The sequence below is a fragment of the Typopeltis vanoorti genome, chromosome 21 (genome assembly GCF_054136105.1).
Source record: "Typopeltis vanoorti isolate ZY-2024b chromosome 21, IOZ_Tvanoo_1.0, whole genome shotgun sequence".
NCBI classification, from domain to species: Eukaryota; Metazoa; Arthropoda; class Arachnida; order Uropygi; family Thelyphonidae; genus Typopeltis; species Typopeltis vanoorti.
In genome coordinates, this window is record NC_143569.1 from 44,051,348 (window position 1) to 44,077,795 (window position 26,448).

At 36.2% G+C, this 26,448-nt stretch overlaps 1 protein-coding gene across 1 annotated transcript in view; it reads right to left on the reverse strand.

Moving 5' to 3' along the window:
• Positions 1-26,448, reverse strand: part of LOC150094811 (cell adhesion molecule Dscam1-like) — a gene marked incomplete at its 5' end in the record, with an annotated part of 713,296 nt that overhangs the window by 92,737 nt on the left and 594,111 nt on the right. Inside the window, 2 exons of the mRNA XM_090411118.1 lie at positions 4,450-4,857; positions 4,949-5,218. Coding sequence (XP_090267244.1) covers positions 4,450-4,857; positions 4,949-5,218 — 678 coding nt within the window. The remainder of the gene's footprint in view (positions 1-4,449; positions 4,858-4,948; positions 5,219-26,448) is intronic.

Sequence of the window (26,448 nt, forward strand, 5' to 3'; positions counted from 1 at the left end):
CCAAATAGATTGATTCGCAGGTGAGAAGGAAGCCAACTTATCCTCCTATAGTCGATCCCTGTGGGCGTCTCTCACAGCTCCATTTAATCTGTTAAGAATTATTTTGTCTTGAGACGAACGAGTATTGTGAAAACTTTTTCTAGTTTTTTCAATTCGAGTGAAAACGAGCAGAGAAACGAGTCAAAAAAGTCAAGCAGAGAAACGAGCTTTCTCGTCTGCAGGCAAAAATTCTGTGATCAAATACTTCAAAATAAATTATTTGTAAATTAAATAGGTGTTTTTACAAAATTGCTAATTCAAATCTTATAATTTGAAAATATTTAAGTTGATGTTCGGATAAAATTCATAAATTTTATAACTTAAAATTTTTATTAATATATTTAAAATATAAAATGTTTAATAAAATTATAAATGCTATAACATTAACAAAATTGGTAAAACGTGAATAAAAGCACCAGAAAAAAATGTAACGAAATGAGTTGGAGAAAAGAGTCGTAGTTACTGTTTACCGCTATTGGAATCAGTTTGGAATCAGTTTGTGTGGATTTTGTAAAGAAAAAGATTGCGACATTCCTTTTGCTGTTTGTCTGGTTTGAGTAAATACCATTAAAACGTAATTCATAGAACTTGCTATTCAACCCTTTTAACTACTGAATGGCAAACGTCGATAAATAAAACTTTATATCCAAAGTTCAAGTGAGACTTTTCTCAAGAGATGAATGAATACAACGTCAATAGTTTAAAAGCCATTCGCGAGTTATTGATTCAAATCGGTAAAAGGTCGAATACATGGAGATAAGAAAAGCCAGCCGTCGTTGAAATATAAAGAAAGCTAGTCGTTTTCAAAACGTGAGTTTGTAATACGTGGAATTAGAATCTACACATAAAGAGAAATTCGAAGATGCTTACTTCATAAGAATCCTGTATTGTTCTAATTCTTAGAGCGACGGGTCTTCATACAAGTTGTTGATATATTTCGTAACACAGGATTGAACAATACAGGATTCTTATGAAGTAAGCATCTTCGAATTTCTCTTTATGTGTAGATTCTAATTCCACGTATTACAAACTCACGTTTTGAAATATTCAGCAAACGAAGATTTTGTTGTTTGTTCAACTTAAAACACAAACATGAAATTCTGAATAGATTAAGCAAAGCCATTTAATTATTTCAGCTTTACTCGAATACTGGTAAAGATTTTTATGCTGTAAGAATAAGCAGAGAAGACTTCACCATGGTAATGCTTGTCAAATTTTTCTTAGCATTCTACGAGTATTTGTTCAAATATAATTAGTTTGGCGGTATCGCACATAAATATCACTGTCACATGACCTGAAATCCAGGATTTAGTTCGAATAGAGTATACATGTTTATTTCTTTCTTATATAAAGTGAAAAAGATTAATATTTTGGTATTTGTATATCGGAGCCTCCGTAGCACAAGTGGTTTCGAACCCCCCCCGCTTTAGGACGCGAAGAACATTTATCAGAGCTGTTCAGATGAAAGCAAGTTATCAGGTCTCATACGAAGATGAAAGGTTTCCCCTCCCGGAAAACACGGGTTTTACAGATACACTACGGGAATATCGAATAACAATCTTCTTCAGTCGGATTGGTTTCGAAAGATCGCACTGTTTATGCATAATCTTAAATCACGAAGGAAAGAAATTTTTATATCAAGTCAAGCATAATAATATTAAATACATCTTTATTATTTGGGTTCCTTTTTATTTTTCAGTGAAATAATATAGAGGTTATATTATATTATACAAAAGGTGTATTATTTATTTTTTTATTTTCTCAGAAAAAATCTAAATAGAGATCAAAAAATGCTTTGATCAATATCCAAAATTTCTGATGCTAAATATTATTTTAGCTAGAAAATCTCAAAATTAAATCTAGAGATTTTAATATAATAAAATTCACTGAGACAGAAGATGCGTAAGTATTTCATAACATTTTTCTGCATTATATTTTATTCAACTTAATGAAGAGTATTAAAATTAAGCCCTTGTAAACATATGCGAAGTAGTAATATTAGAACAGACGGATTTGAACCACGATAAGCTAATGCATGCGAAGATCGATTTAGGAACATCATTTAGCGGTGGAATTAAGGTGAACGGCGCAGGCTTGATTGGTGTATTGCCAGGGTTCGATAATAAGTTCTAATTATGGTAATAATAGCAGGAAATTGGATCTTAAGAAGACCTTTAAGAGTAGAATAGTTGTTCATTTATCGACCGTGTGGGATAAATTTATCGGCAGAAAGGGGCTAATTCGATGAGATGGGATTCAGAATGGACTCGGTCAGGTATGTATGATTATAACACGGTTTAATGAAGGAGGACCGCTGATGGGGATGCTTAATTTAAATCCCGATAGAGGATAGTCAGAAAGTAGAATTTACAAAATAAAATATGAACTTGCCTTTAAAATTGCTTCTAAAGACCATTTTAGGAGGCATAACGTTGATATCATTTGTGAAAAGGAGAGAAGATGTAACATGTAGGAGATTGTGATAATTCTGAATTAAAACGTATTAACACTATTATGCGTCAGTGATGATGGTGTCTAATTTCTCTTGTATTTAGATTCCAGGCATTGTAAATATTACCAAGAGGGAGGGGGGACGACACCCACTAGATGACGGTTCCTCGAACACTAGAAATCTGAATTCTTAAAACATTCTTCCGATAACTTGATACGTTGTGTTTCAAGTCTAGTCAAATTTTCTTACTTATATGAATTTAAATTGAAGAACGAATAATAGCTTGCTGCTTGAATTATAGATGGCGGTGGAATTTGCCATATCATCGGCTCATCTTGGTCCAATTAAACGTGTCAGACAACAATGAGACGTAAATACAACACATGCATAAATTATATTATTGGTAATCCTGGCCTGACAACTTCCATACGAAACATTCGTTAGCGAAGATGGTGGTGATTTGTTTCCAGTTTCATACAAGGGATTATATTTATCTGCCATTACGACGAACAGCTGCATACAGGAAGGTGTGATAAAAGCAAATAACACTGATACATGGCTGATTACGTAATTACTAATTACACGATGTTAATAAGTATGTACTAAGGCTTTCTTATATCCTTTTGAAAAAACATTTCATTTTGAAAACATTTTAAAAATGCCTTTTCAAATTTTTACTCTGTAATCAGACGGAGAAAAATTCACTGCCTCTTTGCTCGCTATTATACAAAATCTGTCAACCAGCCATTTCTGTCAGCATGGGCTTAGTCTGTCTCATTTTAATTTATTATTCATATCGAAACACAATGAAATAAATCTTATTTTAGTTCATACATCTTTCTTCAGTTTATATTAAACTGATTTTATGGCTTTTCGACTTTATTATTTTTATCAGGATTGCTTTATAGGTTTACAGTTTAAAATTAAGTCATATTACAACCGCTATCTCTATTGAACATGATCTTATATTGTGAATTATGCAACCTGAGTAAACAATGGCCAAATAAGGCCCAGTGATCCGTCGCATTTGGCATGAAGTAACAAGATTTTCTTGATTGAAATTATTACCACTGCAAACCCTGGGAATGAAAGTTTGGAATTTATAAGAACCTAAATCAAATATGAAGAAGATTATTCAGATCCTATTGTGGCTGGAATGTTTGAGTTTTTAGCTGGTAATGAATTTAAATATCTTGCTCGAGGTAACATCCTGGTTATTGGAAGTCTGAAGAAGTGGCTTAAAATTAGAATATAACATCCTGGTTATTGGAAGTCTGAAGAAGTGGCTTAAAATTAGAATATATAGTCTGCGTTTCTGTGCTAGAGCAGGATTGCTGAATTCTTTAACCTTTAACCCACCCCCGGTACTAACATACTATAGGTTTGCAACCTTTTGTGGGTGGGATTATCTTAAAAAATACAGTTACTTACAGTAAAATCTGTTTTCAATACTGTATTTCAATACTTTGTTTGCTGAAAGCAAACAAAGCGTTTTAGGATTGCTTACGCAAATATTGAATTTTTAAATTTAGTAAAGAGAGAAAGAAGTTACCTTATCGTTCATTTGGCTTAGCCAGATTTAAAGGATAGATTTCATTTCATTTATGCTCCAAGCAATAAATGTAAAAACTACGAAAAGCTTAAGGTTATGCTACCATAAATAATCCCCCCCCCCGCACACTTCGCATCACAATGTTTAAACGTCCAAAAATTAAATTTATAATTCCCATTTCTTCTGAAACAACTACACATGAGAACATCGACCAACAAGGCAAGCCAATTCTCTTATGCACTCCTTAAATATTCACTGTTTAGAATCTGGCTATTATGAAAAAAATATAGTAAATTTAAAAAGGTTGCGCTAAAGAAACTCCGTCTATTCCATTTTGGGAAATAAGACAGAGGATCTCTCTCTCTATATATATATATAGCATGCATACACGTAGTGACAATCTTACCTTTTTCCCAAGTTATAGCTTCTAACGGATAGCCTCTCACAGGACAATGGACAATAAGAGAATGACCTTCAATGACTGACACGTTGTACATAGGACGGATAGAGGGCGGCCCAAACACATTGATCCTCGCGCTGTGCGAGACGCTGGCCACAGAATTGCTCACGACACACTGATAAAGTCCCCCATCTTGAGTCAGTATGTGAGAAATATTTAAGTAACTCACTACTCTTCCCTGAGGAGTCAGCAGGTCCCCAATAAAAAAACGACCATCCAGAGGAAGAGAATTGCCATCGACATCCCAAGTAATTACGGGCAAAGGATGTCCGGATGCGACACATTTGATTGAGACGGCCACATTGGGACGCAGAGTTCTTTCACTGAAGACCTCGTGTATGACGGGACCGACATCTAGATGGCGAATAAAACAACACGAAGAATTAGACTGCGATGCCTCATGTTAAATAATTCCAATAACATGCACGTAATCTTCCAGACTTACCTCCTACAGTTAACTGTGCAGATGTTTGTTCTGTCCTGCCGGCACTGTATACAAAACACTGGTACATTCCTTGATCTTGTTTCCACACAACTGGTATATGCAGTACATTCGGAGCCAAGAATTGGACTCTTCCGTCTTCTGCTAGGTGGCGAATGTCTTTCATCCAAAGTATGGAATCTATAGGGTATCCGCTAAGACTACACGTGAGCGTTGCCGATTCTCCTGTGAGCACGATCAGCTGATGGGGTTCCATTGTAACTTGAAGAGGTGCTAGAGAGAAATGATGCAGATTACATGCAAATACCGATTAGAATTATATTTGAAAATGTCAACAGATATTTTGTGTATTTGATTCAGTAAATGTTACAAACAGCTTTATATGCTCTTCACCTCTCTAATTTGTGGATGGATACGCAATGTTCATCCGAAATAATTATTACTAGAGATATACTAGTAGAACGTATCCCGCTTTGCATATTCCACTTACTACATCATATTTATACTAGACAAAAATAAATTATTTTTCTTCAGGAATAAATATAATTCGTCCTCCAGAATATTATTATGTACTATTTCGAAGTGTTTATTGCCTAATATTCAGAGTTTAGTCTGACACATGTAATACTTATTTAGGTTTTGTTGAAAATGTTCCCCAGTTTTTTATTTTATTTTAATATCAGGCTGATTTACTGGAGCAGCAGTGTCAAAAGATGTTGATCAACCATAAATTAATGTCTTGATAGAATTATTTGCTTTTAAAAGGTCGCGTTACTACATTTATAACTCTAGTAGTAGTCTAGGATGAGGTGAATTAACGACCGCGTGTGCGTGTGACTTGAAATTGATGTCAATTACTTAAGCAGTTTAATTTACGCATATTTTATTAAATTATTAAAATGTTTTTATTTAAATGTTTATCTACAAATATTATTTACAATGAAATAAATAATATTGAACATTGCGACTATCCATTTATCTTTTGGCTAATCCTTCAGTCTCCTTCTTCAAAAACAGGGGTAGTTTGAAAGGAAACAATATAGAGCAAGTGGGTTTTTGCGAAAGCCAGGAAACATCGATTTTTGACCCTAGATTATGAACTTTCTCTAATACTGCTTTCCTGTCCGTGCAGCTCGTAACTTCCGCCAACATCTCTACTTGGTGTTGAAGACAACTGATTCTTCAGTCGGAAGAATAGACCATTTCCGAAAACTGTTGAATCCAATGTTAGAACTTGTTCTTACGCTGAAGGATTCTCTTTCACACCTATTTGACTTAAGTCCCCTGATCTTTCGAATAACCAATTTCACTAAATTAAGTGAAAATCATAAGAAAAAAGTAGTTTATTTTAAAATGTATACTTCGATCATGTTATTTGGGAATTAAAAAATTAAACGTCATCGGTTAAGTTTCTATACTAGGGTTTGAACCCGATTTTAGAATGGAACGTGCTGATATGAATATTCTTATAGCATCTGATTTGCTGTATAGATATATTCCGCTAAAGTCGATTGTGCATATATATTCTCTGAGTGGTACGTGAATAATACATAAAACCTCGAAAAAAATGTGCTATCGTAGGATGTCACATCAGTGGCCTATCCATTCGTGATGTGAAGGTCATCCAAAATCAACCTTAAATTGCTGGAAATGTGAGGACACTAATTCTAAGTGAACAAAGGATGATTGGAAGTATGGTGTGGAAATATTCAACTTGGAGTTCAAAAAGCTCTACAGATGTTCAAGGTTTGTATTTGGACACCATAAAGCGCTTCAATGTCTCCTTTTCGATGGAAAGATAGCTGCACATAAGCCAAACGTCACTTTTAGCAATGAACAAGAATGTCTAGAATATAATGGTTTAAAAATATCATTGACGGATCTGTAGATCCTTAGATGGACCTGGTATGGTGGATTCTTGGGAAACGCTTTATGCGTGGTGCATATTATATTCTTCTTTTATGTATTAGGCCAAATTACCTTTCAATAACTTGACTTCATAGAAACTTAATTATAACTCGTTATTACCGACTGAGATAATAACAAGTAAACTCTCAATGGGAAACAGCTCTTAAGGATTTTTCGTCTCTCAAAATATTAATATTTTTGGGGAATCCCTTTATAATTTTCGTAGAGCCATCCCCTAAACTGGGCCAGCTAAGTTATCTAGCCCTTGTCTCCTTCGCATTGCAGAATTTAGCAACATTTGAAACGAATGTCAGAAGTTTTCTCTTGAGTGTTAGCATCTGAAACTTTTACGAGTGCTTCTGTGGATTCTGAATTTATTTTAAGAATTCTCATCTCATTACAATCCATCGTTCAAATATTAGTCTGGAAGACATTAATAAATTTAGCCACTTCACATAGTAATTGTTCAAGTTTAACATAGCTGAAAAAAGCCTCGCAATCTTTAGCCCCACCCCCTCCAGAATAAGCAAAACCAGCGTTTTAGTGTTTTTTGTTTACAATTAAAAACAAAAGTAAATAAATCTCAAATTACACTTATGAAAAAAATGGAATTTCTGAGTGCTCTTATTATTTAGTAAAACACAGAGTGGATTATTTGAGATAAAATTAAAATCAAACGAGTGCATTTTTTTCTGTTAAAAACTTGTTTGGAGTTTAATTTTTTGTTTGAATATCTAAAGTAATTTATGGGCACTCTGCAACTTGTTACATTAATGCACGCTATACTGAATTAAGAATGACAGAAAAACAAAATGCACACCGTATGGCCTTAGATTTGAACGTTGCTGAAAAATCCAAATAAACCAATTGTTATTAAACAGAAAACTTTGACAAAAGTGAAATGAGATTGGAAATTTTTTCGAAACTGATTAATCGCTTATAATTTACGATCATGATAAGGTTTTCATTAATGGCTGTCTTTATAAAGAAAGAGAAAACACTAAATGAAATATAATGTATTACAAACAGGTTCGTATCGAATTTCATTTCAATAAGGGCATTGCGATCAAATTCTATACGAAAAACGTTCACACATCTGTTTAATCCATAATTACTTGAAAGTATCGTTTGTAATGCTCATTCATGACTTTCTATCTCCCATTTCTCCGCCATGATGGAATCCTTGTGTGTGTGTGTGTGTGAACTAAAGTATACTGCTTTATACAATAGTCAAGAATGATGAGCTACACAAGAATATAAAGGGGTACTTAACTCACCGTTGGATGTTCTGCATCTAGTTCCGTGAGTGATGACACTTGCATGCAATCTGACGTTTACGAATGTTTATGAAAATGATGGCATACCTTTAGAGTTTCACATACGTATGCATGCACATCACGTGGATATTATACACTATGTTTCAAAGATTATACGGATAATACTTGCACGTTTTATGCATGCAGGAAGAAACAGGAGTTCCCATCCATAAATTGAAAACATTTATTTCAGCTGCTTATATTCTACTGACTAGACTGTCTGTGCTGTATAAACCGAAATGGGTACAGTAACTTCTGTTAATCAAAAGCTTACGCTTCACTGAGGCCTTACTGTTGTCCCATAGCACTCTTAGAAAACTGTGCGAATGTTCCTCGTGTTTTTGACAAGGCTCGTTGTGGTAGGGGCCCGAAAATAACACCCAAGTTTATATGGGCATTCTGATCAAAACTGTTCAGAATGCCAATATAAAGAAATTGTATTGCTCACGCTACGATGATTTTATGGATCACATCAAGTTTAGTATTAACATCATATTAAAATTGCAATGGCTGTGACAACATGACTTGAGTGAACTCAAAGGATAGACTGACCAGTACAGCGTCCTGTTTTGAAACAAATCTGTTATGCCATATTAATTTACCTGCTTGATGAGTAAAGGGATATTTCTCCTTTCTAATTGTTTATTCACCAAGATCAAGCTCTTTTTTTCTTCGATATTAATTATAAGAGCAAGGACAGCCTTTCAGCGAAGCTCTGGTGTAGGGCTCGATTATTAGATACATTCTGAATTCAGAATCATACTATACTCATTGTAATTTATTCAGATATCCTCCTGTGATTGTTTGTTAGCCAAGCCATCCTACTAAGGACTGAAACACAAAATTTTCAAGCCTTCCTATACCAATTACAGATGATAGTATCTTAGCTTGTATTTGTTCATATATTTATATAATGTGTGTGTGTGTGTGTGTGTGTGTGTGTGTGTGTGTGTGTGTGTGTGTGTGTGTGTGTGTGTGTGTGTGTGTGTGTGTGTGAAAGAGAGAGAGGGGGGGGGTATGACTGTGACTTCGTGAAAATAGTGTTTTTCCTAATTAGCATATAAATACAATCACTTTTTTCGAAAGCATAGGAGACTAATATCAGATACTCATGTAAATATAAATACGTTTATATCATCCTCCTCGAATACATGATATGCACCCTTTGATTCTGCCATCTGTTCATGCCTCTAATCTTTCTCAGAAATCTCATATCTTTGATCTCCAGTCTTTGAGCACGTGTTCTATTCCTAATCCAGTGTTGTCACATCCATAAGTCGCAATTGGTTTGAACACTCTCTTATGTGCAGCTAGTTTTGCGTTTTGACTACTTTCTCTCTTATTCCATATAAATTGATTCACAAATTCCGACCATACTGGCTTTGCTAATTCTGCTTGAGTTTACCATTTAATTGTAATATGCACGGGCACATACTTGTAAGCGAAAACATTATGACCACCCTACTAGACTGCATGGTTGGCCAACAACAGGCCGGTGGTAGAAGTATCGTGGTATGAAGGCTATTCTCATGAACATCACTGAGTTCCATTCATCCATCCCTACTAAACACATCTTCACCACTGATTCTTAACTGGGGATTGTTCCGGACTAGGTATTGCTTTACTTGGTGACAATGTAGCTCAATGAAACTCTACTTTTCCAAGAAGACAAGTTACTAGGATTCCATTGCGGAAGCATTTCGTTTGCTCCGCTGGCCGACTGATTCTTCTCATTTTGAATCTCATCGATCATTTCTGAGTTCATGTGAAACGAAACATCAGCCGGTTGACGTTAATGGCTAGCTCGATCACTGACCTCAGGGACGCCATTCTGTCTAGTTGATCTAGAATACTTCAAGACATATTTCGTCGTCTAGTAGTCAATGCCAAGACGGGTGCAAGTAGTTATCTCGACCGAACACAGTTCTGGTTTGGTCATAAGTGTGTGTTATTGTGAGTTAGTCTCTTATTAGTGGCCTCCTGAGAGTCAGGAGAAGAAAAAAGAGATGGTAAGATGGTAAAATAGGAAAGAAAGCGGTATCATTGAATCCGTATTAGCTATTGGTTAAAACTGTTCTTTGACTTTTCACTCAAAAGGAAAAGTCCCAAAAAAGAGGAAGAATATGCTAAGGAATACAAATAAGGAATATTAAAAATTGTGTAAACAACAGGAAAAAAAATGCTTGGGATAGCTTCAATTTTTCACATGTGGGTATCAATAAAAACGTTGAAAGAATGAAAACAAGCCTTAAATTACAAACCACTAGGGAAAAGAAAACGAGGACGTCCTCTTAAGAGGTTCCGGCCTTAGAAGTCATCGTTGAATCTCTTAAGAGGATGTCCTGGTTTTCTTTTTCCTAATGGTTTGTAATTTAAGGCTTGTTTTGGTAATCTTTCTGTTTTCATTCTTTCAACGTGTTCCATCCATTTATACTTATATTTTTAATTTTTTTTTTTCTATTACTGATTCCTGGTTTAATTCTTTCATAATTTCTTCATTTCTTTTGTAATCGAACAGAGTTGTAATTGGAAAACAATTACAAAATTAAAAAAATTAAAAGAAATAGCAACAAACAATATGCTAAACAGCGATGCAACATGTTAGAATTTTTCAAACTTACTTGGATTATATTGTGTTCTTAAAAGAAATATTACGAAGAAAGCTACAAAATTGTTCTCCTGCCATGGCACAAGTTTTAATTTGGTTTCTTCTACTCAGATAGCGTCAGTTTAATACACTCAATTAAGCAGACCTTTCTAGTAGAAATGAATAGTGTAAAAAATAATCTAAGTAACCTAAAATTATCCTAATTATTGAATATAAATATTCAGTCCAATTAAAGAAAAAAATCTTGAAGAGAGCAAGAAAGAAACTTTTGACTTGGCTAAAAAAAAGTTCTTTTTATACAGAGTCGGATCATTAAGGAACATGGGCATATGTAAATTAGTCTTATCTCAACACATCCACGAGAGAGATAAAAGTCAAGTAAATGAATAAAGTAAATCTTACTTTCCGCCAAATCCTGGCGCGTGAAATACGACGACATGCTTGAAAAGCTCTCACAAGATTACCTTTCTGCTGAATTAAGCATGAGACTCTGCATGTTTCACTCTTAAGACTTGAAGCGACTCTCGAGGAATCTTTAGATTCTCTTACGGCGTAGAGGGCTGGCCTACAAACTTGAAGTTCAAAAGTCAGTTCCAAGAATGAAGGAGATTAATGGGACTTGGAAATGTTGAACACTGATCAGAACCACCTCATTCGACATTTTGTAGTTGTTGAAATCTGCTTTGACTAGTTTCGGAATTTTTTTTTTTTTTTTTTTTTTTCATTATTGAGGCGAGGAGTAGGAGAGATCCACGTTTTGGCAGATTTAGCATCTTACCTGTCATTTCTCTCAATATCTAACACTATATTAATGTGTTGTTCATATATGCGAACAACCCCTTTAAGTTCTAAACGTATATTGGCCATCTGTGTCACGACCATGTTACTATTAAGTACTTAACATAGTCAAGCAGATTGAAGTTATCTGCTTATATATGGAATTTGTATGATTTTGGAATATTATCGATTATCAAGTTAGTTTTGGATGTCTTGTATCAAGGGCATTCGGCAGAGAATGCAAATTGCAAGTTTATTTTTCTAATAGAGTATGATATTACAAAAATGGTTTGTATGTATTTTTATATTTTATTTTATAAATAATAAAATAAATGAACTAAATAAAAACAAAATAAATATAAATAATTTTTATAAAATTCAAACATATTAACAGAAAATGCTGAAATTAATGAACTTACTACTAAATTAAATATAATTACTATTATCACATGATGTTGCCCAACCGTGATAATAAGTTACTGATAATCTCAATGTAGACTCTTGCATGTAAATATTTGTAACGCCATCTATCCGAAAAAAGTTGTCACTTTGACGACATAATTTGTTTTCCAGGTTTGTCTAGCGGATAGATTCTCCGTTCTCCCAACAGGCTGTCGATTCGAATCCCACTGGGTATGGATGTCTGTGGATGACAAATGACACGTTCTTCCTTAATGGAGGTCCGACGTGACTTAAAAAAGGTCATGTTTGATCTTTAGAGTAGATGAGCGATTATCTAACCTCTAGCCTATTACTGTACTAATTATTATACGATAGGTTTACAACCTTCAGTTGGTGTTATTTTGTGGATTATGATGCACGTCAGTAACAAGTGCTGTGCCTAATAAAACAAGAAATCGTTTAAAAAATAGTAATTATGTTTAAACTAAATATGTCACGTTTTCTTTATAAAAGTTCCATCTTTTAAAATACTTAAAAACATGAAATTATTTAAATCATTTTACCAAATAAAAAAAACGAAACTTTAACACCTTAATACACCTTTTACTTTTTAGAATAATTTTATTATGATCTTAACGGAGAGCTCAAAAAAAAAAAAAAAAATTTGTTGATGTTTTTTTTTTTAAATTCATTTCATTTGGTATTTATTTAAAGCCACAGAAGATTAACTACTACTGTTGAGTATCATAATAACAAAAGATCAAGTAAAAGTATTGAGAAAAAATAAATATAAAAGATATTCCCATTCCTAAAAATAAATAATAAATTCTTTGATTATTACAGTTCTGTTGATGACAGCAATGAAACAAAAAGTGGACGGTACCAGCTATTCTAGAATTGAATCATTCTGTTATATATTTGAATTATGTAAAGTAACACTGAACCAAATCGAGAAAAAAAATCTTATAATGTAATACGAAATTAGAGCTTTATTATATGATTCCCATAACTCAACAGTGCCACTGTACTGAAATTAGTGATTATCGAAACCAGTAAATCTTATCCCGAAAACAGGAAGGAACATGGGGATATTAGCCGGAATGCGTTGAAGATAACGGGTAAAAAATATTACAATTCACACGTGGAATTATTTTGACCATAAAATTTTAAGTACAAATGAGTTACATTTCACTGAAAAGCTCGGATTTAGGCTTTGTGTCAACCCATCATGATGATATTCGATTTATATAAGATTATATTAAGACACTCGACGTCACGAGATGAATGTAGTTGCCATAAAATAACTTTCCCTCTTTAGAGGCATCTGTAGCTAAAACCAATAAACGGAATGAGACCAAATTTATATTGAGACTTTTGAAGGCATGGAAAGATGATTTCCGCAAAAAAAAAAAAAAAAAAGATAATAATACCAAGAGTCGCCGATAGGGGAAATTTCGGCGCTGGCAGAGCCGAAAGCTGTCAAATATTTGCAGTAAACGCAGGTAAAAAGGATTATGCACATTTTACTGTGTCTACGTGACAGCAGTGCCACCAATTCCACTTAAAAAGGGATTGGGAACGTTCAGGCAGTTATTCGAATGAGACAAATTGTGCTCAATATGAGTCCTACCTTGCCTCAGCGTGCTTTACTTTTGGCTGTGGGGTATTTGAAATCCGTTGTGTATGTTGGTAGCGTTCCCAACTTGTATGTCTTGAAGGAGAACATAAAACGGGCTGTTATGAACATCCAATCCGACTCCTTACGCTCAGCTGTAGAGCAAGTCGCACACCGGATGCAATTTGTTGTACACAAGAAAAGTCAGCACATTGAAAATCGTGTATGTGGTCCAGGGGCCCCTGCTTCGGATGAATAAAACATTATTTCCTGTGAGTTCAATCACTACATTAATTTCTGTGTCTCTCGCAAGTTGTTGTTTTAGTTTAATTATTATTATCATTGTAACGGGCCACACATCCAGTTGGAATAAGTGACACGGCTGTCGCTTACACCGTCGAAATGTTATTATTCCATTTTATCTGCCTTTAATGTAATTATCCGATTGTTTTCGGCTCAGCAAGCGCCAAAATTTCCCCTATCGGCGAATTTTGGTAATAAATCTTTTTTTTTTTTTTGGCGAAAATCATCTCCCCATGCCTTCAAAAGGGACACAAATTTGCAACTCTGTTTATAACTCTTTAAGGACGTTTCCAATCGTTTTGAACGGATACTCATCAGATGATGTGAATATCTGCAGTCGATCGGAAATCGATTGTTAATGGGAATTGTTGAGTAAATATATATTATTTATTTTATGTTTTTTTTTTTCTTATCTTGCAAAAATCTGTATTATATATATTTTATTTCATCACAGATCCGTCTCAAGTCTCTATTTATAAAGACATCTATTTGAAAATTGAGGACTAATAGCTCTAAATGGAGACCACATAAGACACATCGATTCTAAAGATCTTAAATTGCCATTTATAATACGGAAAATTAGAAGTTGCAGTTGCTCCATTTACTAGAGGTAGAAATAAGATCCAGATAAAGAACTTTGGGAGGGGGGGGATAAAGAGATGTACGCCTATTGGAATTTTTCTACAGCGCTCCCAATATGCAAAGAATCCATGAAAATGTGAAGTCACAAGAGTGTAATTTCACAATTTCATAAAGTAATTTAGAAAGTGACATTAAAGGACACACACACACACACACACACACACACACACACACACACACACACACACACACACACACACACACACACACACACACACACACACACACACACACACACATCTTAAACTTCAAGCCATAAAAACAGATTTTAAGTCCTGGTAATGGAAGAGTATACTGTATTAATGATAATGACAGTGTCTTAATTTAGGTGCTTAGTTTTGATAGATTTGTTTCTAGTGTACGAATAACATGGGAGTGAATGGAGAGCATAAATTACATAATATGAAGGAATTCGATATTATATTATTAGCAGGTATTGTGGTGAGATATAACACTGCTATCAATTTAAAGCAAAACTGACAGGAAAAACACATGTATGGATGAGTCGTTGCATTCTTGAAATCGGAGGGAAATTACATTCTTATATAGTCCTCATTCATTACACTTACTGTGTAATTGAACTTACTGTTCTTGGTTTATTTATTTTTATGTACTCGTTTCTGCTAATTTTGCCACTACAGTGGTCCGACAAAATCAAAATTTAGATAATCTCACAGACATTATAGATAATACATTTCGATCAACAGTGCAGTTATATGCGAAACAAAAAAAACGAATCTAATAATGATGTGAAAAGCAGCTAAATGGCAAAACAATAAATAACTACGAAAAAAAAACAGAAGACAAGCGTATGCATTGGAAAAAGAACGAACCATTTCCGCTTAGAAAAAGGCAAAAGAGTTTTAAGAATAACCTCGCAAATTCGATATTATCATTAAATTCTGTATACTCCACCACATGGAAATTGTTATTTTCTGTTCTATCTCCTTAAGGCGAAGAAGGAAAGAAGGATATTGCCATCTAGGTAACATAAGCAGGCCGTCATTGGGATATTCATTATGCTATTATGTTGTGTTTATCTATTAATAAACCATGATATTTGACATTTATGTCTTTAGGGGTGAAGCAAGATGCTTTTCATATTCCCCGCTATCTGTTGTGGTACAGTGAGGGTAAAATTTATGAGCAGTTTGCTCGCCCTGAATAGGCATGGAGATTATGAATCGCTATAGGAAACTAATATAGCTTTTGGTCTTCTATATTTGAATATGTCCGTTGCCTCGTATGCTGCAGCTTGCTGAACCAAATCGTTTGGGTGTGTGGACGTCTTTAGGAAAAACTTGAATGCTAAAGATTGTAGAAAAGAGAAAATATAGGTAATGTTAGTATCTCTATGAAGTTGATTGTTTCTAACATACCACGGGGCGTTCAGAATCATTCTCAAGCACTTGTTTTGCACTCGTTGTATCTTGATAATGTTAGTATTAGAGGCGTGGCTCCAGGCTGGAGAAGCATAGGTGATCATGGGACGAATCGTCATCTGGTATAGTTGTAATTTGATTCTGTTGCTTTAGATGCCTTTGCGCACGCAGACTTGGTGTGCTGATTGAAAGATAGCTTTTTGTCGAGAATTACACCCAGGTAATTTGTTTCTGTCTGCCAGGGAATTTTAGTATTGAATAGTAACACATCTCCTACAGGAGACATTGGCCTTTTTTGAGAAAAGAACGGCTGAGCTTTTCTGGGTGTTGACTTCCAATCTCCATTTGGAGAACCAACCCTCCAGCTTCAGAAGATTTTCTTGAAGCTTTTCTAGTAATGAAATGGGGTCGGAGAGATCTAGTTAGTATTGCTGTATCATCTGCATGCAGGGCCAAAATGGAAGACATCGGATTGTGCGGGATGTCCGACATGTATACAGAAAACAGCAATGGAGCCAGTAGAGTTCCCTGCGGCACTCCAGCAAAGATACGGCGCTGGGCCGATGTAGAACCGTTGATTTTGACTTGCAGTGATCTATTCTGAAGATATGAATGGATTAAATGAACCATTTGTAGTGAGGTACCAGCTGAGATAAGTTTGTGAAGGTGACCAAAATGCCAGATTTTGTCAAATGCCTTGGATAGGTCTAGGAAAACAGCTCCTGTGCACTGGCGCCAGTTGTAGCTGGTAGTGATGTATTCGACAGTTCTGTGGATTTGCTGGGTAGTACTATGGTGTTGCCGGAAACCAAACTGTTCTTTAGAGAGGATGTTTAGGTCATTTACTGAGGATTGGAATCGTGAGAGGATGACCTTCTCCGCAACCTTACCCAGATTGGAGATGAGACTGATTGGACGATAATTTTGCGCGGTAAGAGTGGGTCTTTGCCTGGCTTATGTATAGAAATTACATCAGCCACTTTCCAGGCGGAAGGAAAATAGTGAAATCTTAAAATTGCATTTATTATACTGGTCAGGTGCACTACAGCTTTTCGAGGAAGCAGCTTGATCACCCTCTTTGAGATGCCGTCTGGTCCAGGAGCTTTATTGTTCTTAAGTTTTTTTAACAATATCATATAATTGAACAGGTGATGTGGGTGCAATATGGTCAGCGCTGGTATCTGGGAGATTTAATGCGTGTCTGACCTCTCTGTGGATTTTGTACAGGTGATTGAAATCTAAGTTGTTATAAGAAGGTTTGCACTGCTCCTCTAGATTCTCTAGTATAGCTTCTGTCTTATCTACATCTGTGTGAACTAAGCGCTAGGTTGAGGTTATGGGGGAGGGGGAAACTGTTTTTTTTTCTGATGGTTCTCAGTAACCCCAGATAGAGTGATCAATAGGTGAGATCGAGGATAACTGTTTATCCCAGACTTGATTTCTATGAGTTTTAAGTGCATCTCTTACTGCCCCATTTATCCTGTATAGAGCTGTTTTATCTTGTGGTGCACACGTGTTACGGAATCTTTTCCTAGCTCTGTTTTTGTCTCTGATCAAGTTCATGAAGTCTTCAGGCAAACGATCTGGCTTGCGGGCAGATTTGTAGAAGGTAGCTACCGTTATAGCAGAATTAATTTGTTGTGTGTGTGGGAGGGGAAGTCCGACCACACCTCCTCGCGGCCCCCCCCCCCCTGGATCCTTGAAGCTCTTGACCAAATTTCTTATGGTCCGATTTCAAGGTGACTAACGTGGCAACGGCGCCCATTTTCTAATGAAGAGTCATAAAAAGTTTTCAACCAATGCTACTGCGTCCGGGGAAGCCGACGCGTCTGGGGTTGCAGTCCGGGCTCCTGATGATAAATATGCTACGAGGACTCATATTATCATTTTGCAACTCAATATCAACATTACTCAGAGAAAAATGGATGAACTCAAATACATGCTTTATAAAAATAATATCCATATAGCTTGTCTACAAGAAACAAAACTAAATAAAAATTTGAACTTCAACATCAAAGGATACACAGTTCTTAGGAAGGATAGAGAAGAAAGAACAGGTGGCGGGCTTGCTATCCTTTTGAAGACCCCAGAAATCAAATTCAAAGAAATCACCCTAAATCAATATTTAAATACTGACAGTTCAACGGAAGCTCAAGCTGTTGAAATACATCTACCAAACCATTCTATTTCAATCACAAACGTCTACCATCCTGATAATACAAATATTGATACAGACATCATTGAAAAGCTAAGCGATTCTCTAACTGATGCAACCATTATACTTGGTGACCTAAATGCAAAAAGCCCAACGTGGGGCTCCCCCAATTTAGACCATAAAGGTCAACAATTGGAAGACCTCTTTACAGATTTGGAACTCACAACAATTAACAATGGACAGAGCACCTATCTTTCTAAAACTACGGGAACTGAATCTGCTATTGACATCATAGCCATTAATTATAGTATTGCATCAAGTGCACAATGGAAAATTCTGGGAAATGCCATCAGTGACCACAGACCCATAATAACAACACTAAACTTCAAGATTGAACAAGAACAGCAAACCAAAAGGACGTGGAACTTCAGAAAAGCCGACTGGACAAGGTTTACTCAAACCTTGGAGAGCCTCTGTCAAGATGAACCTGTCTCTGGAAACCTCGACAGAAAATTACAAATCCTTACTTCACACATCAGTAAAGCTGCCAAAGCAACAATACCAAGAGGCCAGCGGAAAAACACCTGGATACCATACTGGAAAGATCACAATATTGATTCAATGATTACAGAAAGAGACAATATCAATGAACAATTCAGAATTAATAAAACTGATGATTACAGAAAGAAATTAATGGACATAACACACAAAATAGAGCAGGAAATTTGGAAGTGCAAACAAGAGAAATGGGCGGAACATTGCAGTAACCTGGATCCAAGAAAAGACAGCCAACACTGGAACATTATTAGAATCCTAGACAATATCAAAAAAGAGAACCAACAGAAAACAAACTTCATCATAAATGCTGGGAAACAAGCTATTACAGATCAAGAAATTGCAAACACACTGGCAAAAACCTATTCAAACAACTCCAAACTTCAGTATAACAGAGAGGACAAGCCCCTCAATAAACTCACAAGTAAAATGCTGAAACAAGCAAGAATATACCAAACTAATGACATCTTCTCCGAAGAATTTACACTAAGTGAACTAAATTCATCAATCGAGAAAACTGCACCTAATAAATCCCCTGGTAATGATCTTATCTTTGGTCATATGGTCAAACACCTTGGCAAAAATGCCAAAGAACAACTTCTGGACATTCTCAATACCTCTTGGCGAACAGGCAAACTTCCAAAAGAATGGAAAAAATCAGTTATTGTACCCATCCTGAAACCTGACAAAAATGCTGCAGAATGTCAAAGTTACAGACCTATCGCATTAACTAGCATACTTTGTAAAATTACTGAAAGAATCATACACTCCAGGCTTATGCACTGGCTGACAAAAAATAAGAAAATCAACTACTACCAAACTGCTTATAGAACTCGTCATTCGACAACAGATCAATTATTCCATTTCTGCCAAACAATAATAGACTCATTTCAGGAAAAACCAACAAAAAAGACAACTGCCATATTCCTTGATATGACTGCTGCTTTCGATCGTGTTTGGATCAAAAAATTAATACAAACAATACATGATATTGGAATTAGAGGAAAGGCTTTAATCTGGATTGCTGATTTCATCAGAGGAAGAAAGATCAAAGTCAGAATCAATGCAGCAATATCAAAAGAGCAGAGAACCTGGGCTGGTGTTCCCCAGGGCTCAGTACTCAGTCCCTTACTGTTCCTTCTATATGTCAATAATATTCATCCCTACCTTACAGAAGACACAAAAGTAACTTGCTATGCAGATGATATAGCCATCTGGCACACTAGTGCTAAAATCAAAGAATCAGAGGAAATTCTAAACAAATCCATGAGAGGATTAGAAAAATGGTCAGATGAACTCAAACTCAAAATCAACCCAGACAAAACAAAACTAAGTACATTTAGTACAGACAGGAAAAATAGACATTCCTACAATCCCAAAGTCATGATCAATAACAAGCTAATTGAAAAAGTCACAAATCCAAAATACCTTGGTATTACGCTTGATCAGGAATTACGTTTTGCACAACACATCTCTAACACTTCCAACAGAGCTCTAAAAAAATTAAATATACTGAAAAGGCTTTGTGGAACAAATTGGGGCGCAAAGCCAAAAATCCTCAAAACTACTTACACTACACTAATAAGGCCAATAATGGAATATGCAGCACCTATCTTGTCACCTTCGGTCTCATCGGTAAAGAAAAAACTAGACAAAATACAAGCAAAAGCATCCAAGATTATCATTGGTGCAGTCTCATCCACTAACAACATCAGAGCCCAACAGGAATGTGGGCTTGACCTGCTGGAGGACAGACGAAAATTTGCCACCATAAAATTCATAAATAATATCAGAAGCTACCAAAGTGATCATATCTCCCTAAAAACTTATGAACATTGGAACCAAATTTGCAGACTTCACAGATCATCAACTTTACAATATGATGACACTATCAGGAAAGAAATAGGTCTTGATCAGTTAAATGTCCACATAAACAAAGAACCTCTATTTTCCAGTCCTTTACCTTCAAATACTTCCATAAATCTAAACCTTACCAAACTCTGTACAAAAAACAGAAACAAAAGAAATGCTTAAAGAAAAAGGCCTAAATACCATCAACCTTCTTTCATCCTCCAAACAGGTTATTTGTTATACCGATGGATCATCAGACACCAATATGATTAATGGAGGCGCTGGTGTTCTCCTTCTACTCCCGAAAGGTGAAAAACTTTCAATAAAAGTTGGATCTGGGAGAATCGCTTCCAATTTTACCAGCGAACTCTACGCAATAAATAAAGCACTAGAAGCCTACTTAAATCTATCATCATCTCAACAATCTGAAGGAATTATAATTTACAGTGACTCAAGATCAGCTATGGAGGCAATCAAAAATGGCAATACCAAGCTCACACAAGACACCCATAAACTCTTAAATCATCTAAAGTGTTTAGGTAAAAGTTGCATTTTACAATGGATTCCTTCTCATGTAGGCATTGATCACAACGAAGCAGCTGATAAATTAGCAAAAGAGGCCAGAGAACTCAACCAAGAAACTCATATGATAACTCTTGCTGATGCCAATGCACTAGCAAAAGCTAAACTAATTCCATTGAAATCAGTGATACAACATCAAATTCCCGAGATCAATGCTGACAGAAGGACCTCTACCACGATAGCAAGACTACGAACAGGACATTATAGAGGAATGAAGATCAATACAGATGATACGAGAACACATAGAAACTGCAACAACTGCCCCAGTACTGAACTGACATCCACTCACATCTTTACCTGTCCAGCAATTACAGCAGCCTTGCAAGAAATAGATCCTAATCCTGAACAACAGCTCTATACATACAAAATCACAGACATAGCCAAAGCAGTACAAAGAGCACACGGAAACATCTAAGACTCTTCAAAGGACAAGACAACAACAACAACAACAATTTGTTGTGTGAGATTTGTAACTTCAGTTTCTACTTCTTCTTTTGTGCGTATGTGAGGAACAAGTCCAATATAAACCTTGAGTGCTGTTGACAGTTTTTCCCATGCTATATAGGAGTGAGAAAGAGACCACAGGTATTCTTGTTTTCCCAGCTGTAGTAGAATTGGGTTGTGATCGGATGATTGTTCATCCATGGATATGATGCTGTATTGAAGTTTGATATCCTGCAGGATAGCTATATCCAGGATGTCAGCAGCGCCAAACGTACTGAGATGAGTTGGTTCGGTGGGGCCTACCACAACAGCGTTGCTTGATCCTAAGTAATTAGAAAGGATGCAACCATTCTTGTTGGTAGTAGTCCAATTCCACGCTCAGTTAAACTTTATTGGAACAGCACTGCCATCCATTACCCTCGAAGGGTATTAATCCAGTCATCCCAAATATGGCATAGTCCTTATAAGGACTGGCTTAAAGGGGCGAAGCAAGAATGCTTTTCATCTTCCCCGTTATCTCTAGAGGACAGTGTAGGGATAAGGTGTTATTGAGCTATAAAAGCTCTGATCATGGCAGGAGGGTAACAGCAATAGCCGAGCCTCAGTTAGAACTTCATTGGCTACAGCATTGTCATCCATTACCCTCCAAGGGTATTGGATTGAATGAATCAATCACCGACTATGTAAGTAAAGGTGAAATCTCAAAAATACGGACGATCTCTAGGCCACTCCATAGTGGGCGAAAGACCGTCCTAATCTCAGCGTTGGTTCCACTCAGTGACCGGCTCCCCGACCACTGAGCAGAACCGCTCATATTCCGAGGAAAATAATTCACCGGCAAGTACCCCTCAGCGGGCCGTGCCGGAGAACACTTTCCCCGGAGACTCAAAGTGCTCCCTTAGGGCAAAGCCCAAGAGAGCGAACTCATTAACCCAGGATAACAGCAACAGCCGAACCTCAGTTAAACTTCATTGGTTCAACATTGCCATCCGTTACCCTATACGGGCATCTCATATAAAATCAATCACCGTATGTGTAAGTAAAGGTGATATCTCAAAAATATCGGACGATCTCTAGGCCACTCATTCGTGGGCGAAAGACCGTCCAAATCTCCGCGTTGGTTCTACTCAGTGAAACTCGAGTACCGAGCAGAACCGCTCATATTCCGAGGAAAATAATTCACCGGCAAGTACCCCTCAGCGGGCCGTGCCGGAGAACACTTTCCCCGGAGACTCAAAGTGCTCCCTTAGGGCAAAGCCCAAGAGAGCGAACTCATTAACCCAGGATAACAGCAACAGCCGAACCTCAGTTAAACTTCATTGGTTCAACATTGCCATCCGTTACCCTATACGGGCATCTCATATAAAATCAATCACCGTATGTGTAAGTAAAGGTGATATCTCAAAAATATCGGACGATCTCTAGGCCACTCATTCGTGGGCGAAAGACCGTCCAAATCTCCGCGTTGGTTCTACTCAGTGAAACTCGAGTACCGAGCAGAACCGCTCACATTCCGAGGAAAATAATTCACCGGCAAGTACCCCTCAGCGGGCCGTGCCGGAGAACACTTTCCCCGGAGACTCAAAGTGCTCCCTTAGGGCAAAACCTAAGAGAGCGAACTCATTTACCCAGGATAACAGCAACAGCCGAACCTCAGTTAAACTTCATTGGTTCAGCATTGCCATCCGTTACCCTATATGGGCATCTCATATAAAATCAATCACCGTATGTGTAAGTAAAGGTGATATCTCAAAAATATCGGACGATCTCTAGGCCACTCATTCGTGGGCGAAAGACCGTCCAAATCTCAGCGTTGGTTCTACTCAGTGAAACTCGAGTACCGAGCAGAACCGCTCATTCCGAAGAAAATAATTCACCGGCAGGTACCCCCTCAGCGGGCCGTGCCGGAGAACACTTTCCCCGGTAACTCAATTGCTCCCTTAGGGCAAAACCTAAGAGAGCGAACTCATTAACCCAGGATAACAGCAACAGCCGAACCTCAGTTAAACTTCATTGGTTCAGCATTGCTATCCGTTACCCTATATGGGCATCTCATATAAAATCAATCACCGACTATGTAAGTAAAGGTGAAATCTCAAAAATACGGACGATCTCTAGGCCACTCCATAGTGGGCGAAAGACCGTCCTAATCTCAGCGTTGGTTCCACTCAGTGACGGGCTCCCCGACCACTGAGCAGAACCGCTCAAATTCCGAGGAAAATAATTCACCGACAAAACCCCTCAGCGGGCCGTGCCGGAGAACACCTTCCCCGGAGACTCAAAGTGCTCCCTTAAGGCAAAAACCCCAAGAGAGCGAACTCAAAAACTCATCGCCCAAGTGGGTAAGAGCAACAGCCGAACCTCAGTTAAACTTCATTGGTACAGCTTTGCGTTGCTATCCATCACCCCCAAGGGCATTAATGAATCAATCACCGCATCTCACGGTCGATTGATCCTTCCTACCAAATATGGAATACTAAGCTTATTTTTCCTTTTATAAAAATTGATGAAGAATTTTTTAGGTGTCTTATTGAAATTCCAAAATTCTTAGAATTATTTTGTATTTTTTGAATATTACGTTAATTTTAATCTTTATTTTAATATTAGTTACATATATTATTAAATAATATATTCAAGCTATTAACTTATGTTTTTGCTATTATCACTATCTACAGTTCGTTGATAAGCTTTTTTTCCCTTAAGCAAAGCTAGGTTGTCAAACTCTGTCCAAGTTTTATAACACTGTCGCAATTAACATAGTGTTTTGGCATTCGCCATAGTAAAAAAAAAAAAAAAGCGTTCTTAACTTTTCCCCTATAATTTGTTCCCCTCGCACGTTTGTAAAAAAAGTCCATGAAATAAGAATAGAAAAACTCAGTTTTATTACCGAGCAGCGCGATTTTCTGATAAAGTTCCGAAAGAAATGAACATTTTATGTCAACTGGTATTTTTAAGCAAACCATTTAACTGATGTATCGATTTTCGTTAATGGTTTGGGCATACAGCGATAGCTGCTGTGTCACTTCAGAAATCCTGTCAAGATAAAGAAAGAAAGCAATCTGTAGCAGTCTAGGTTTTCCACCAATGTCTCTCGTTATCACGAACAAGTATTTTTATCGGATATCATAACAATTATGTCACGAAAAGGAAAAGCACATTCCAAACTCCAGATGCACTTAGAAAACTAGTTTTTGTATCACTGTAGGAAGGAAGGAAAAAATCTTACCTATATCTTTAAAGAAATCTAATGGTAATCAAGTGATATTTTTTTAAAATAAAAAAAAAGGGACAACGGAACCTTCCATATATTTTTTTAATAAAAATGGATCTTAATTCAAACAGAATTGTAAGAAATTGATTGATGAAATGGATATTACTCCACCCGCAAAGTCCTTATAAGGACTGGCTTAAAGGGGCTAAGCAGAATGCTTTTCAACTTCCCCGTTATCTGTATAGGACAGTGTAGGGATAAGGTGTTATTGAGCTATTAAAGCTCTGATCATGGCAGGGGGTAACAGTAATAGTCGAGCTTCAGTTAGAACTTCATTGGCTACAGCATTGCCATCCATTACCTCCAAGGGTATTGAATTGAATGAATCAATCACCGCATCTCACGGTCGATTGATCCCTCCCCAATCCCACCCGCAAAGTCCTTATAAGGACTGGCTTAAAGGGGCGAAGCAAGAATGCTTTTTATCTTCCCCGTTATCTGTAGAGGACAGTGTAGGGATAAGGTGTTATTGAGCTATTAAAGCTCTGATCATGGCGGGAGGGTAACAGCAAAAGCCGAGCCTCAGTTAGAACTTCATTGGCTACAACATTGCCATCCGTTACCCTCCAAGAGTATTGGATTGAATGAATCAATCCACACCCGCAAAGTTAAACAGCACAATTTAATTGTAATTTTATAATATGAACTTTTCAGAGGTGTATTATAAATTTTTATAATTCAGAAAAGTAACTGTGAAATTTATTAGATAAATGTTTAATTTACAAATAAAATATAAATTATAATATTATTACTAAGGAAACTTTAAGAAAACAGATAACAACAAACCCTGTAAATGTATAATGTATGACTTTACTGTAGCCACGCTTGCCCATTATTTTTACTTACTATTATCGTGAACGTAATATAAAACTAGGGAAGGTTTGAAAATGCTAAATATAGGAATAAGCGTAAACATATCTAATAGTAATCCAAATGATGTAATAAATGAAACAGTTATGCATATTTATTATGAGCATATTAGAAATAAAAACTTGATTGGCAATATTATGCAATAAAAAATATGCTTAGTTTGGTGTCGATTTTGATCAATTTTAATCCTGACAATAGGAGAAAATTTCAGCTCTGTACGTCACGTGACTACAATTGTAAGAAAAATAGATCTAAGGATTAAAAGTTAAAAGAAAATGTTGAGTTAAAAAATGATAGACTACTGATATAGAAGACATTTACATAGCGTATTAAAAAATTATATCATATAAAACGTAAGAAAATGAAATAAATAGTCCAGAAAGAAAACTGCTCTCTACACAGTGCGACGGACAATACTGCAAATGTTCCAGTGTTAAAACAAAGAAAAACTGTATGCGTTTAAACATGAGTCTTTGTTAACTGCGCATGCTCCCAACTGGGAGTATGCGCAGTTAACAAAAATAATTCATTGGTCTCCATTTAGAATAAACTAAATCGAGATAAGGTTACTAGACGAAATAAATATTATATTTATGATAATATTTGCATTAATGTTGATGATATAATTATTTCAAAAAAATTAAGTAATTGTGTGTCAATCAACGGCAATTATTTGCAAATCCTTAAACATTTATTATTGTACTTTTCAATTTAATTGAAACCAATTTTCCCAAACTAAGTCTTATACGAGCCTTAAATTTTGGTGCCCCGTTCACGTAATGTTCGTTTATTTCCTAAATGTAATAATTTAATATAACGGAC